At 31.1% G+C, this 16828-nt stretch overlaps 2 protein-coding genes across 2 annotated transcripts; both read left to right on the top strand.

The window, feature by feature from the left end:
• Positions 1-105: 105 nt before the first annotated feature.
• Positions 106-5207, top strand: LOC137818459 (probable glucan endo-1,3-beta-glucosidase A6). The gene is made up of 4 exons (XM_068621905.1): positions 106-309; positions 442-759; positions 3510-4481; positions 5038-5207. Exons 1-4 carry the CDS (start codon positions 252-254, stop codon positions 5073-5075), a joined length of 1386 nt encoding a protein of 461 aa, XP_068478006.1. The 5' UTR covers positions 106-251; the 3' UTR covers positions 5076-5207.
• Positions 5208-11713: 6506 nt separating this feature from the next.
• Positions 11714-15962, top strand: LOC137818253 (UV-B-induced protein At3g17800, chloroplastic). Its single transcript, XM_068621553.1, has 2 exons — positions 11714-12512; positions 14972-15962. The coding sequence occupies exons 1-2, from the start codon at positions 12118-12120 to the stop codon at positions 15753-15755; spliced, it is 1179 nt and encodes a 392-aa protein (XP_068477654.1). The 5' UTR covers positions 11714-12117; the 3' UTR covers positions 15756-15962.
• Positions 15963-16828: the final 866 nt, after the last annotated feature.

Raw genomic sequence — 16828 nt, 5'->3', positions numbered from 1 at the left:
TAAATTAAAATCGTGCCATTAAAAAGCAAAAAAAAAAAATCACAAAATGTTAATTAGAGTTCAAAATAAGCAAAATAAACACTAAACTAAAAAAAAACTTAAGATCTATCCTACAAAAGTCAACGTTATTGTTCAACTCTACTCCAATGTTCTCTTCTTCCCACATGTAGACGCAATTCTAAAATCCAATAACCCTATTTAAGGAGAGAAAAAAGTTGAATGAAATAGAAAGATATCTTGAACTTCATGCAATGGCCATGGCAGTGATTTCTCTGTTCATCTTGTTTTTTATCTCATTCTCCATATCCAGTAAGTCATTTTCCTTCCAAAACTTCTAAGTATTTGTATCAAGGGTGTGTTTGGTTTTGCATTTCAAATCTTGAATCGCGTTTGGCATGTGAAAATGATTATTAATTTCTGAAAATTTGGATTGTGAAACAGGAGGAGAAATATCAGGGGAAGTGGGAGTGAACTATGGGCAATTGGGGAGCAACCTTCCACCGGCGAGAACCTCGGTGCGTCTGATACAGTCGCTGAAAGCGAAGCGCGTGAAGATCTACGACGCAAACGCGGAAATTCTGGAAGCGCTTCGGAACACGGGAATTGAGGTGTCGATTATGCTTCCCAACGAGCTTGTGGTGAACGCGTCCACCAACCAGACATTCTCGGACCAATGGGTTGGTTCCAACGTCGTACCCTTCTACCCACAAACGCTCATCCGGTACCTCCTCGTCGGCAACGAACTCATTAGCAGCACAGGTGCGTTCAAACCAACTTTTTACCACTTTTACGAGATTCCGTTAGTTCTAGAAATTATCTCGTTATAATTTTTCAACCATTAAATTAATAGTATTCAATGCTCAAATTATTATAATATCAGACAGTGCATGGTAAGAAGTCCTTTTCTGAGTTACTTGCTGTTACATTAATCAATTTATTTATTTTTAATTGGACTATATCATTTTTTTATTTATCTAATATAATAAGATAAGATTATTATTTTAATTAATATTTTATTTAGTTTGTTGGAAATCTTATATATTAAATTAAATATTAAAGTATTTTATAATGTATAAATTAATGTAAAATTTATTTTTTGTTTAAATTATATCTTATCAAATGTTAGTCTTATCTAATTACTTGTGCTATCAAAAATATATAGTTTTATGTAAGAATGCAAATTTTACTTTATAAATTTTATCAAACCAACTATAAATATAGTATAATGTTAAATTAGGCTTAAATTCTCTTCCTTAATATAGTTATTAATTTTTATAAAATTTGTAGTTTAATTGATTAATGTTTTATTTTATCAATGATTTTTTTTAAAATAGAAAATAATGTTTTTTATAACTATATAATCTTACTTAAAATTTAGAGTTTTAAATTTTATATTATAGTAATATATTAAAAAAAATGTTTATAGATTTAAACTTATTATGTTAGATTAAGTGAGGAAGACGTCGTTATAGTTGAATGATGGATTATTGAATATTATCATGTAAAATTTGGTAGTCAAATATGTTTTTTTTTATATATTATCTAATTATTTTATTTTAAAAAGAATTAATTACAATTTTTATATTTACATATTCTAAAATCTGTAATTTTTTTTCGTAAGTTTTGCTCTTTAATTTACACATATTCATAATTCTGGTCTTTTATTTTTTTTTCTAATTTTAGTCTTTGATTTAATTAATTATAATTTTGATCCTAATTCCATTTTTATATATTTCGATTCTTAATTTTAATTCTATATTTATTAAAATTTCAATCCAAATTCTTTTATATTTTTGTCTTACTTAAGGTAGCAGTAGCGCACACTTATTAGCAAATATTATTTGATAGGGGATACTTTCTTAAACTAATAAATGCATGAAGTTACAAATAATTAAAATCAAAGATAAAAATATCATAAAAGAAAAACAAAGATTATGAATAATTGAAAATTGAATGATTGAAATTGCAAGAAAAAATAGGAATTAAAATTACATATTTTTTGTAAAATATTAAGAGCAAAATTATATTTTAACTTTTTAAAAGCATTTTTTTAAGAAGCAACTTATATTCTATCTACTTCTAAAATAGGTATTTTCTTAAAAAAAACACTTATTTTAAGTTCAGAAAAACTAATCCAAAATAGAAATACGAACATCTTCTATTTGATTTTTCAAATTTGGATGTATATAGTTAAATTATAATGATTGAGTATTTGATTTATACTTGTTAATGGAGTTCTGTTAAACAAATTTATTATTTTAAATGTGTTATTAAATAAATTTTACACAGATAATTCATTTACTAACTTAGTCTTATGGGTCCCAAACTTTGAAAACAATCTGAGTTCAACCAAGTTTTTCAATTCTATATAAAAGATAGAATTAAATGTTCTTAAATATTTTTCTTTTTTTAACGTAAATATATTTGATTCCATCTTTGACTTTTCAAAACTTTTGTTCTTCTCATAATAGTCTAAAATCCGGCATCTTAATTTTCAATTCTAGCTATAACGTAGACGAAAGAACAAAACAAATGGCTTCTTATAATATTTTATTTTATAATTTAAAATTAAAGATTAAATTAAATAACTCTCAGATTTTCAGGATTTGGGTGCATATTGATATATTTATTGTTTCAACTTGCATACACCAATATAAGGAACGAATACATTAAGTTTTAATTCATGTACACATATTTTGAATTTTTTTTCTTCAATAATTCCTCTCTAAAATAATTTTCACATATTATATATATATATATATATATATCAAACGGGTTTGAGACCTAGAAAATGATTGTTCCTGCTTCCACCTTTGGTCAGTCACCGATGCTTCAAGCTCTCTGTTTCACCTTTCCTCTTTCTATCGTCTGGCTCCACAAGCAGGGTGGTACTTGCAGAAGGCATTCCAACGTTCAAGTCAGTCAGGTGTTAGCACTCAAGTGTCAGAGTACTGTAATGACGTACATTTCTTCTTGAAATGCGTGTTATTTATATTACCTTAATGGACCTTCATTGGTGGGCCGGATCGGGAGGTTGATTCATGTTTAGGGTTGTACTAAACAACTCTTAACTATGGATTAACCCTCCTGACTTAGTCAACCATTAGCTCGTCGCTAAGGGTCGGTCGGTCACATGTCGTCATGTGACCTTCTCACCATGGTTAAGTGATTAGCTAGTTCGAGTGTTAACCGACTCACTGGTATGTCCATTTGTGTAGTATATATATATATATATATATATATATATATATATATATATATATATAGAAATACTATTTATAATTATAAGAATGAATCTATTTGAATAAATATTATTGATATAACAACATTTTTATATGTAATTTTTTGGGTAAAGGTATATTGGGGAAAAAAATCCACAAATTTTAGGTCATGAAAAGAAAATATTTTATAAATTTTTAATATAACTAAATTAATCATGTTAAAATTAGATTCATTTTCAGCATATTGATTGTTTATGTTTGGTGTTCCTCTCTTTCATCACATCACAGGCAACGAAACATGGGCCCACATTGTTCCCGCGATGCACCGAATCTCACACTCTCTGAAAGTCTTCGGTTTGCACAAGGTTAAAATCGGAACTCCACACGCAATGGACGTTTTGCAATCGTCGTTTCCACCATCAAACGGCACTTTCAGAAACGACATAGCGTTTCATATCATGAAGCCCATGTTACACTTTCTCCACAAAACACGGTCCTTTTTCTTTCTAGACGTGTACCCGTTTTTCGCGTGGGCCTCCGACCCGGCCCAAATTAACCTCAGTTACACTCTCTTCGAGTCCAGAAACATCACGGTAACGGACCCGTTAACGGGGTCAATCTACACCAACCTATTCGACCAGATGGTTGACGCCGTTTATTTCGCGATGAAACGGCTCGGATACCCGGGTATTCGGATCTTTATCGCTGAAACGGGTTGGCCCAATGGGGGAGACTTGGACCAAGTTGGCGCCAACGTTCACAATGCTGCCACGTATAACAGAAACATAGTGAAGAGGCTTACAAGAAACCCGGTTTTGGGAACCCCGGCTCGACCGGGTTCGGTTCTTCCGGCTTTTATATTTTCACTTTATAATGAGAACTTAAAGCCGGGTTTAGGTTCGGAGCGGCATTTCGGGTTGTTGTACCCGAACGGGTCGAGGGTTTACGACATTGATCTCTCCGGCAATACTCCGGAATCGGAGCTCGCACCGGTGCCGCCGGCGATGGACTATAAAGGGAAGGCGTGGTGCGTGGTGGCAGAGGGGGCGAATGTGACGGAGGTGGCGGCGGCGTTATCTTACTCGTGCTCGCAGGGAAACGGAACGTGTGACCCGATCCAACCTGGGCACCCGTGTTTTAAACCCGACTCGGTGACGAGTCATGCCGATTACGCTTTCAGTGCTTATTGGGCGCAGTTTAGGCGCGTGGGAGGAACGTGCTATTTCAATGGGCTTGCAACGCAAACTGCAAAGGATCCAAGTAAGTTTTATAATTTCTTTAAAATAATCACTTTTTTGAGTTTTCAAATTATTCATATATAGTTTAACCCTTTTAAAACAATTAAAATAATATAAAAGATAATTAAAATCAGTTAATTTTTTCAAAACTTTATGATGTAATGAGAATATGAATTTGTTTCTCTTAAAAAAATATCTAAAATAGTTATTAGAGTATTTTATATTATAATCAGTTTTTTAATTATTAAGAAACTGATCCAGTATATTCACAGACAGTCCCAATATTTTGTTATACTATGATCTAATCACAAATTTTCATATATTATAGATTTATTTATTTTAGTAGTTATTTAAAATGTGATATCAAGGAATGGTTTTTATTTATTGGTAGCACAAATTTGTGAAATCCTTTGAAAAAAAAAACAGTTTGATTTTCAACATTTAAAAATTAGAAGGGAAGAGGAAAGTTCTAATGATGAAGTGATTAAGAATTGGTGAATTAATTTCTTATTACTATATCCATCATTTCTCTCCTTTATTTTTGTCTAATATAATTTCTTTCTTTGGTCGTTTTTTAGGTTATGGTTCTTGCAAGTTTCCAAGTGTGACACTTTGAAGAAATCAAAACTGTCGTTAAAAGTACACTGTTAAATATTAATTCTCTCACCAACCAATTATTACTTAAGGTTCAGGAATTTGGAGTCATTTCATATTTATTAATCTATTTATTGGTGCATTTCTTTCACAACATGTTTCACATAAAGAAGAGAAATAGAATAAATAAAAATAAGTTGGTAGAATAAAATTAATTAAAAATATTTGGTTAAAATAACTAAATAAATAAATAAAAATATGTAAAAAATAATATAGTGAATTTTCTATTTTTATTATTTATCCTCTAAACCAAATCATATGTCTAGTAATATGGATATGAAAGAAATAATAGTATTTTTACTTATTCTCTAAACTAAATGATACTAGTAATATATGGTTGGGAGAAAAAACATGGTTGATTTAGCAAACGTTTATAAGTGAGGGTTTTTAATTTCACATGTACTTGACATACATTCTATATTCTATGAGTATAATTTTATACTTGTTATCTTCTTTAACTTAGAAGATTTACTTATATTTGGAGCTAAGAAAAAATAGTTCTAAAATGTCCGTTGAGAAACTTCACTTCAAAACTTTATCTTCAAATCTCTGTTTGTTAACGGATGAACGTAGAGATGCATTAAATGCGCTTCATACAACAGTAAATGCTTACCTATTATGTCAGAAACATTATGATAGATAGCAAACCTTATTAGGCCCCAATCATATAGCTTTCAACCAAACTAAAGTAAATGACAAAATAGTACAAGATAGTCTTCCCAAAGTTGACATGAGACCCCCTAGAATGTGTGTTGGTGTGAAACAACTTTAGTGTGCCATTCAAAAAATCTTTGATGTTGACACATGCTTTGCAAGATCTTCTCAATAAACGTGAAGATGAAAACATTCTCTACAACACAAAATAAGCTCATAAAGATTTTTTGTTAGGTACAATGTTAGCTTAAAAACAATGTACATATTATCTAATAAGATCTTTGCTTATCACATGAAGTAAGAGAACACTTGTGTTATATTGTCCATTAGATGAATCACAATGTCTTACATAATTTGCTAAAAATCTATCATCTTACTGAGGAAACATAATTATGTTTATACTTTATTGTTAAAAAACATTTAATCAAAATCAAATAAGATATGTTGGATTACTCCAACAAGATCAATAATGGAAGGTTGGAAAGTTGGTACATTGTAAAGAAGTGAATAGGTAAAAAGAATTGGATATCTATAATATTATAACCTTTCAAATTTAGACTGAGAAAGTTATGAAAAAGTTAATTGTGAGGAAATACTAATGCTATGTTTAATAATAAAAGAATTTTTTTAATCTATATTTATAATAATATACAGTGAGATTTCATTATTTAATGTATATATATTTTTTTAAATATTTTAAAATATATTTATTTTGTAGTTAAAGTATATAAAATGATAATTCCATTTAATTTTATTTTTTAATTGAAACAAATAAAAATTTATAATAAGATTTATGTTAAAGAATTTATCTGCTCCTTTCAGTCTTCTTTGCTCACTTGTTTATCTTTATTTTGATTGTTTGGACAACCAATTTTTATATGTCATGGCTTACTACAACTAAAACAAGTGTAATTAGTGGAACTTGACTCATTCAGTTTAAAATGTCTTTTCTTGGGTTGAGATCTTTCCTGATTCTTTTTCTTTAAGAATGTGTTGAACTTCTTGGTGAGAAGATTTAGAGTTTCATCTTGATCTGAATTTTCTTCTTCTTCACTAAGTTCTTTCTTTTGCACACTAGTCTTGAGAGCAATGCTTTTAGCTTTCTTTTCAGATGATTCTTGCTCCTTTAATCTATTGAGTTCCAACTCATGTTCTCTTATATTTCCAAAAAGAGCAACAATTGAAAGCTTTGACAATTATCTAAACTCAAAACTTGTTGTCACCTTGGGCTACCAACTTCTATCTAGGCATTTCAGAATTTTGATATTCAATTCTTCTTTATCAAACACCTTGCCTAGACCAATCAGATGATTTATAATGTGCGTGAATCTTTTCTGAACATCAACTATTGTTTCCTTTTGCTTCATTATGAAAAGTATATATTCTTGAATGAGAGCATGCTTTCTTGCTCTCTTTACATCATTTGTACCTTCAGGGGTTACTTCCAAAATCTCCCACATTTCTTTGGTCGAACCACATTGTGACACCCTGAAAAATCCATCCATGTGTAATGCAGAAGTGATGATCTTTTTTAGCCAAGGATTCATATTAGGCTTTTTTCTTCACATGCATATATATAAAAGGTCCATTTACAACAACATCCCATATTCCCATATCTATAGATTCCATAAAGATTTTCATTCTTATCTTCCAAAAAGCATAATTCATACCACCAAACATAAGAGGTCTATTAATAGACGCACCCTCAGCAAAAGAAAACTTAAATTTAGCCATATTAATAAAACTTGATTAAAATACAAGCCCTAGCTTTAGATACCAATTGTTGACTTTATGAGAATCTAAGTTCAAGAGGGCGGTGAATTGTACTTAGACTAATTTTCTAACTTCAGTTTTTTTAATCAAAACAACATATTCACTTACACAGTAGCAGGTTGAATTTTAGATATCAAATATAAGTTTTTAACATATTCTATTACTTGATAACCAATTAAAAAATTGATTTTAATATGGCAAGAAAGATTCAAATCTTGAAATTTTTTTCAGTTACTTAGTTCTTTAAGCAAAGATAACAATTTTAGGGATTGTATATATCAGAAAACTGGAAAGACATCTACAGCAGAAAAAACAACTTGTTAATCTTTGAAACAACAAATTAAGTTTTATTCCAGTTCTTACGAAATTTCCAGAATCTTAGAGCAGTGAATAGGAAACCAGTAAATCACTCAAAGATTTATGCACACACAGAGGAAGATATTGATAAGTGTCCAATTTCAGTAATATTTCATATTAAAATATAGGCACTTATGAGGATTTATTGCTAATTTAAATATAAAATAATCCCTAATTTATAAATTTATACCTTTTTACATTTTTATGAGATTTATTTGAATAAAAGCATTTTATTCCCAAATTTGGTCTTCATTGCATATTTCTAGGGAAGATTGAAGATTTGAAATAAAGGAGAATAATTTGAGCTAAAAGACGGAAGGTCCCAGAATGGAAAAAGATGCAAAGAAAGATTGGGCCTTTTTTTAGTTTTATCATTTAGCCCATTAGCGCGACACAGGAAGCAACCTAACCCTAGAAAACTAGGATAAATAGAGGGCTAGAGGCTCAACCCTAGTGTGCTAGATGGAGAGGAAAACAGTGAATTGTAATCCAATTGGGAGAATGGAAGGTACTAGAAGTATGCGTGGCTAATTCTACCCTTTGGGATTGAGAGTAATCTGCTCAAACTCTTATGTATTGAGGTGATATCTTATATGCGAGGAATCGATATAAATGATTTCTATACGGGCATCAATTTCAATCAAAGAACTTAATATTGACATGCTAATCAAAATACTTGAGAGTGAGAAAGATGAAACTAATCCTTATTTTTTCAATTGAAACAACTAATTCTTTGTCTGTTTTCTTATTGATCAGTGCCAATACAATTAATTCAAAACTCTTTTAACTGTTCTAATTTTTATATTTAGCATTATTGTACTCGATAATTCATTGTTCCTTGTGGGATCGATATCCGTCCTTATGGACAATTATTACTTCTGACAAACGCGGTGCATTTGCCGTAAGAAGTCATCATATATACATAAGAGATTTTATATTGGTTCACTCTTATCCAAGAATTACATCCAATTAATCCGCCACACCAACTAAGATCACACTAAAATTTCAAAAGTTTTTACAACCATACAACCAAAACAATGAAAGTAAACAACTCAAGAAATCTTCAATAACAGTTTTCAACTCAATTTGGACACTCTCTCATTTGTAGAAAAGATCTCAAAAATTTTGGTTTTGATTTCATGTCAAATGATTTAGAAATGAGAGAGTTATATATATTTTAATATGAATTAACTCGTTGTTTTAACATATTAAAACAAAGTAGTACAAAGACTTCACTGAATTTAAGTGATTTTAATCTATTAAAGACTCATCCTAACATATTAAAACAAAAATATCATAATTGCTTATTCTTTTAAGCGATTCTAATAGATTAAAATGATATAGTAATTCCAATTCAACTAACAACATTTTAACAAATTAAATACATCTTTTAATCAATTATAAGGAAACCTATCACCAAGAAAGACTTTAATTCATTTGGAAAAGCTTTATAACTGCAATTTTAAGATCAAATCATGAAAGATAAAACTTACAACAATTCTTATTCGATACAATACCACCTAAAATACTTCTAGATCTTCATGATAATTGTCACTCTCAAATTCTTCATGAGAAAGGTTAGATTCATCAATATATGAACCATATAACTCCAACATCTTGAACCAACTTGACTCACTTGCAACATTCTTCCACATTTTTAACTACTAAACACATTATAAATCCAACTTAAAATTTCACCCACACAAACTATACACTTTATTTAACCCATCACTTTCAACAATTCAACATCTTATTGATAAAATATATATTAACAACTAGTAATGTCTTTAAGGAATTAACTATATTACAAACATAAAAATATTAACACAAATATTTCAAAAGTCATCATGACATATACTATCCATATCAAAATGAAAAACACTTTGAATATTCTAAGCAAAACACAATCTGTTTAAAAAATTTCATGTTGTGTCTAAATCACATTCAGAGTTAAAATCATCTACCTAAAGTTTCTATCAAAATATGATAGCTATATTTTTTTATTTATAAACTTTTTTAACTCAAATAATAAAACATTAATACCCAACTAAATTTAAATTACTTATACTCTGAAATGAATTAATGTGAAATTTCGTTCTCTCCCTTGTTTCTTATGCTTCAAATAGGAAAGATTTTTAAACAATTATTTTCTATCCTATCCTTACACTGTTGAAAATGTATAGAATTTCCATTCCTCCATTATGAATCCTTCCATCCCATTATTCCAACTATATTATAAATTATTCTTACTTAAACACATCTTTATTTACTAATATATTTTGTGTCAATTATACAAACACTTTTTTGTTCTTTTCATTTTTCTACTAAACAATTTATAGAATCCCCCACTTACCTACTCACCCACTCCTTTTCTCTGTTTTTTATTCTCTTTCTTTGGGACCCAAACATAAAAAAAAAAAGTTGGATGAGAGAAATTCAGGTTTAAAGCACCCTGTTTTCAAAATCTGCTTCTACTTATTTTTGTTCAGAATTGACTCTTTCTTTGCCCTAGTTATGAACAATTGTCGTATATCCCACTCACACTGTGTTGTCAAATTCAAGCCACTGTTTCAGACACAACAGGCTAAGAACAATAGACTTTATTTTTGTGGACAAAAAATATAGAAACCATCACTTACCATGGCTAGGGCAAAAAAATAAAAAAAAATCACTAAAATTATTTGCCATATTCAGAAATATCACACTCCAGTGTCAATAAAAAATTATGCAATTGTTACATACTTGGAAATTTTTAATTATATATACAAGTATAATTAAATTCTAACAAATGAAATCAGTGTATGTTTTGACTTCAAATATGTTAAAATAGTATCATTAAAAACCTTATTTAGTAACAAAATATATCTCTTTGATTGATTTTTTTTTCAAATATACTACCACATTTGATGCTGTTCTCAGTATATGGAGTGATGAACAAGAGAGTAGATTTTTTGCGTCAATAGTGGATATCTTTTTATGTTTAGATTTGGTTCTTTTAAAACGACAAAAAAGGAACTTTTTAGAAAATAAAAGATACTGAAATAGTCGTGATATAATTATATAATATGTATTATAATAAAAATTGAAATTAATCAGCAATTTATGTCTAACAAATTAAAAAATGAAATATAGAAAAAAATTATGAAAAGTAACAAATGCTGCAAACATATTCTATATGTTGCAGTATGAATGGGTGTGGTGGTATTTTGTTTTATTTAATGCTATTTTCTTTATAAGGTTTTTTACAAAACAAATATTTTTTTTTTTGTAAATTGCTATCAATTTTTTCTATTTCTTTTTCTTTTATTTTAACAGAGTGTCTTTTTCCAAATATAAAAAAAAAAATCAAGATACTATCTTTTTTTTTTGTGAAGGAAAAATAATAATTTCTCGTCCTATTTAATTCTATATTTAAGGTTTTGAACAATGAGAATTAAGAGATGCATGCATGAGTTTAGGTTTGATTTCCAAATTATGTAGTTTCCTAATATTTAAATATTGAAAAAGAAAAAAGAATCTGACAGTAACTTTTTATGGCAAAAATAAAAATCCAAAAGGGCCAAAATAAAATTATATATTTATTAAATTTTGATTTGCACAATGAGTAAATAAGTAATAGTTGTTGTAATTTTTTAGAAGCATTGATCTGTACCTTGTTTGGGACCACATCCATGACAAAACAACTGTCCACTAGAAAACGCACTTATCACTTATCAACAACAACCTCTGACCCTTCCTTACCTCAAAAGTCTCAGAACCCTATCCGTTGCATAAACCAAGATATTTTAATACAATCTATAGATACACTTGTTACTCAACTTTCTCTATTACATTATCATTTTATCTCAAATCATAATTTAGGAAAATTCATTATTAGTTGAGTAATAGGTCAATTTTTTCTCTTAAAAATTAAATTAAAATTACCTTATTAGTTGAAAAATATTCAAATTTCCATTTTATAAAAAAAGAAGATACCTGAGATATTTTATCAAAAGAAAAAGAAGATACCAAAGATATTTTAGTTTACTTCTCTTTTCTTGTGAATTGAAGAATCCTATCTCAACCTGTTATCACAGTTCACATAAACAATACAAAACCACACCAACTTTGTTTAACACAACAACACATCACAGTGACACCAACCTCTCTCTCTCACACACACACAATCTCTCTAATCTTGTTGCTTCTTTCACCAATTCAACTCCTTTGTTGTTTGTTTGATGGAAAACTGTGTCATCCACCACCACCATCACGCACTCCTCGCTCTGCCTTCATCATCTCATAAACCCCACTTCAGATTCTTCACAAGGCCTGATTTTGGTGGCGGTGGCGGTGGTGGTGCTTTTTCCTTTTCTTCCTCTTGTTTGTTACACAGCAGGCGTAGACCCTTCATCAGATCAAGTGCTGGAGCCAGCCCATGTGAGTTTAGCAGCCTGAACTCTCCTTTGGAGCCACGCTCCATGGTGGGGAAGTTCCTCAGTGGGGTGCTTCAGAACCATCCTCAGATGTTCCATGTTGCTGTTGGGGAAGAGCTGAAGCTCTTGGCTGAGGATCGTGATGCGGCACATGCTCGCATGGTGCTTGGTTCTGTCACTGATGAGGCCTTGCTGCACAGGTTGGTTGGTGAATATAAGTTTTTTAACACCCCTTTTTTTTTTTTTCCTTTTGAAGTTGATTTGACGTGTTTTATGAAGTTTGAATTTCGTATGGTATTTTGGGACCAAACAGTATTTAAGGATTCTATTTTGTTATGAGTTTTCTTGAAAACCTGATCCGTGCTAAGGTTTTAAATTGTGGTTGCGGCGGTTTCATCCTTGATATTGTGAGAAACAGCTCATAAATGTGGCTGATGTGGCGCAGACCCAAAAACCTTGATTCCGTACTTGATATTTGGAGAAATTGGAGATAAATGTGGCGGAAACCACAAAAACCTTTGTTTTTTTAACAGTAGTTAGCCACATCTTCTATCCTATTGAAAGAGAATCTAACTCAGGACTTCTAGAGAGATTCAACAAAACTACCAAAATCAACCAAAAATAAGGGATTATGGTACATGAAATCGATAATATCAGATAAAATTCAGAGAATAACAAACAGGGTTTATAAAATAAATCTCTCAAGGAGACTCAATTTAAATCCTCTGGTTTGAAAAGGTCATTTAAACTTTGAATCAGAATAGTTTTGCAGCCATAATTGTTGTCCTGGACCACTGTCTACGACCTTGACATGTTACTATATGATATGTGTGACTTCAATGAGGAAATTTTGGTGATTCTGTGTGTAAAGTTACAAGCCTTGCATCCGGTGCTTTGTTAATATATGTATATGGATGCGGAAGTGCGTTCAACAAATTGTGTTTTTCTGATTTATATGGGTGAAATCTTGTTTCTTTGGGTAAAGGTCCTGATTTTATATTAAAGGGGAAAGAACTTTGAACTCAACTTTCTAGACATGTAGAGCTCAGAGGTTTGTTAGTGTGTTATACAGTGACTGTTTGGAACTTTAATTTTTATGTGGTTATACATGTTTTACTTTTGTTAGATAAAACACTTCTTTTGGAGTGTAAGGGAAACTATACTGAAGGGAATATAAGATGTTTTCAGCAACAGAGAAAACAGGGAAGATTGGTCGTAAAAGAAAGAATCTTATTTGAGATGGAAAGTCTTAAAACTTCATACAAAGAATGCTAAAAAAGACGCCAAAAATGAGGACCTTATCCTGTTAAAACATTTCTGACTTAGGGATGCTCTTGATGATGCTAGCATGGCACTCCAAATCTCCAATCATATAGGTCTTAGCTTGTAGTGCAGTTTCGTCACGAAATTTTGTCTTACAGATTTTACCTTTGTAGCTGAGCATTTGAACCAGTCCAAGATAAAAGAATGCGATTTATTAGTCATCAAGAACTACTAAAAATTGTTCTATGGGAAAGTAAAAGGCTTAGACATAAGTGTCTTGCGGCTTCTGAGCTAGCATGGTAAATTACTCACCAGGGAATGCTAGGCCAGAGACATGATCAATGGGATGGGTCTATATGGATCAAGAGTTTATGTTTATCGGAAATTCCGACAGAAATCACTGTTTTTATGATTCTAATAATTCCTAAAGCATTGGTAATCATTAAGTAGTGAATAGCTTTTGGGTCCAGTCCAGGGTAGAGGCAGAGGAACACAAATAGAAAGTGTCATTTCAAGTAACCTTAATTTGGCAATTGAATGGTCTCTAGACGGGGTTCATAGATAGGCTTGTTTCTGGTTTTTTTTCTTTTTCTTTTATTTTGCAAGGTAACGCAGGATATTGTAGGAAAAATACAATCACATAGCTGTTCTAACTCCGTAGTCATTATCACTAAGATGTGGATTCATGATGTTTTGGAGGTGAAGATTAGGGACTTTATCATACCTCAACTTGCATTGTTTGGTCATCATTCCTGGTCTAAAGCTAAACCGTACTTTCTCTGGCCCTGATTGATTGTTTTTGCTGTCCCTAACATTTTGTGGAGAAGTATTTGTTCCAAAGATTAGTGGCCTTTTTCCTGTTACACGTAGAGCTTTAGAGGCTGACAAATCAATGGTTACATGATTTTAAGTTGGAGATTTTAAATTATTCTTCTCTGAATTGTACCTTCAAACTTTGAGCATGAACAGCATTTCTTGGTGTCTCTTCTTATCTGTTGACGATAAAACTTCTCACTTCTTAATGGTAGCAGTAGCAGAGGACAGCTTACAACTTTTGGTTCCCTCTGAAACCTTCGAATACAATGTACTAGCTTTCATGAGATTTGAGATGCTTGAACTTTTGCTGACGGCCATTTTCCTTTCCCCACTTTGACCTGAATTGTCCTGTAATATCTTTTACATTGTTTTAATTGGAGTTAAATATTGATGGTCTTTTCAGATATGAAGCAGTGTCTGCATGATTAAATGTGTCCGGGTATTGCCTGGTATCAAGTCATGCCCTGGAATGAAATAAACAGAACAGTTAAACCTTCGTCTTAAATTCCTCAGTAGTTGCATAACAAACTTGTAGATATCCATTGAAAAGATGTTGACTTGAACCTTTTCTGAATGCCAGGAGGATTGCACAACTAAAAGAGAATCAGTGTCAAATTGCTGTAGAAGATGTTATGTACTTGCTGATTTTTTACAAGTTTTCTGAGATCAGGGTCCCTTTGGTACCAAAACTTTCTAGTTGCCTTTACAATGGCAGGCTAGAGATATTGCCTTCTAAGGACTGGGAACTAGAGTCTATTCATAGCTTGGAAGTTTTGGATATGATAAGGGAACACATAACTACTGTAACTGGCTTGAAAGCAAAATCTAGTGTAACTGAGAGTTGGGCAACAACCCAAGTTAGACAATTCTTACTTGCCCGAGTTTATGTTGCCTCCATATTATATGGTTACTTTTTGAAGTCAGTTTCATTGAGATACCACCTAGAACGAAATCTATCGTTGGCTGACCATGATATTCACCTTGGTCATAGGACTTCCCTTATGTGTTCTTATGGACTCAAAGATGCCATCTTTGGCCACTTGAGTAACATGCCATCCTTAGGGCAAGGGTTAATCAGGCCAGAAGAGGAAGTTGAGGACTTAAAATGTTATGTTATGAGCTTTCATCCTGGATCATTGCAGAGATGTGCCAGATTGAGATCTAAGGAGGCTGTGAATTTGGTTGGTAGTTATAGTTGTGCACTCTTTAACAACAAGGAATCGGGTTCGTTTGAGAATGATGATGTTATTTTGACTTCATTTTCTAGCTTGAAGAGACTAGTCTTGGAAGCTGTTGCTTTTGGATCTTTCCTGTGGGAGACAGAAGATTACATTGACAATGTCTATAAGCTTAAGGAGGACTAAGTAGTGTAAGGGCACTAGTAGCCAAAAATTCTGAGTTGTGAAGCGAATTCTCCTTGTATATAGAGTGAGTTTTGGTTTTAGCTTTAATATGTTGGGTTTATGTTTATATTGTATATATAGTACACCTTTACTCTATATCATGTAAAGTTCCAGTGCTTGGACTTAAGTTCATAGATATTTTAAACAGTACAAAGTTGTTTGGATCAATATCTTTTGAATATTTTCCAGGTTTTCACAATATCACACTAGTGAAAAGAATTTTGCAATTCCTTGTTTGCATAGAATTGGAATTAGTTTCCTTAAGCTCTTTTTGTAGTTTTCTTCAATCAAATCGAATTTTTTTTCAATACAAATATTTATTATGCAGATGCAGATTGCTGAGGTGAAACTTCATTTTTGATTAGATAATGATACCAAAAACACTTTGGCAAATGAATACAAGTTTTTTCAGGATGGAAACCAAAAAGTTACATGAATGCATTGACACAGGTTGCATATAATACTGCAAAAGTATGCATCTTCAAGTTTAGAATTGTTTATGTTTGCACTCCTCTAAAAACGTGTGCCTCCAGGGATGAGTTAGTGAAGCTTAAGAGTGCAACAATCCTAATATTGTCCTTAAAAATAGATTGTGTCGTTTCTTACATTCAACTTTCCTTTAATCTATAATGTTCCCTTCTTCTTTCCCTTTACATGTCATGGTGAAACTTTTCAGTATGAACTTGTTTGATGAGAAGATGATTCAGTTTTTTTTCTTTTTTCTTTGTATTAATAATCACATAAATGTCACTTTATTTTTACCATGATTTTCTTTGCTTACAGATTTTTCTATTCAAAAATTGATTGAAGGTCTATTACTGTCTCAAACTCCAGGTCTAAACTATACAAAATTAGTGAATAAACACTGATTTTCACAAGCACTACATGTAAGGTGGAATTGCTCCAAAATCTTTACTATAGAGTGATTCATCAAAAAGTTTAGTATGTGTTTGATTTTTCATTGTTTTATTCTTTTAATTATTCCTTGTAAATATTCCAAAAACATGTACTTAACAACTAATCTATGAACTTGT

Source organism: Phaseolus vulgaris, chromosome 10, assembly GCF_000499845.2.
Source record: "Phaseolus vulgaris cultivar G19833 chromosome 10, P. vulgaris v2.0, whole genome shotgun sequence".
NCBI classification, from domain to species: Eukaryota; Viridiplantae; Streptophyta; class Magnoliopsida; order Fabales; family Fabaceae; genus Phaseolus; species Phaseolus vulgaris.
This window is presented reverse-complemented; position numbering and strand designations above follow the sequence as displayed.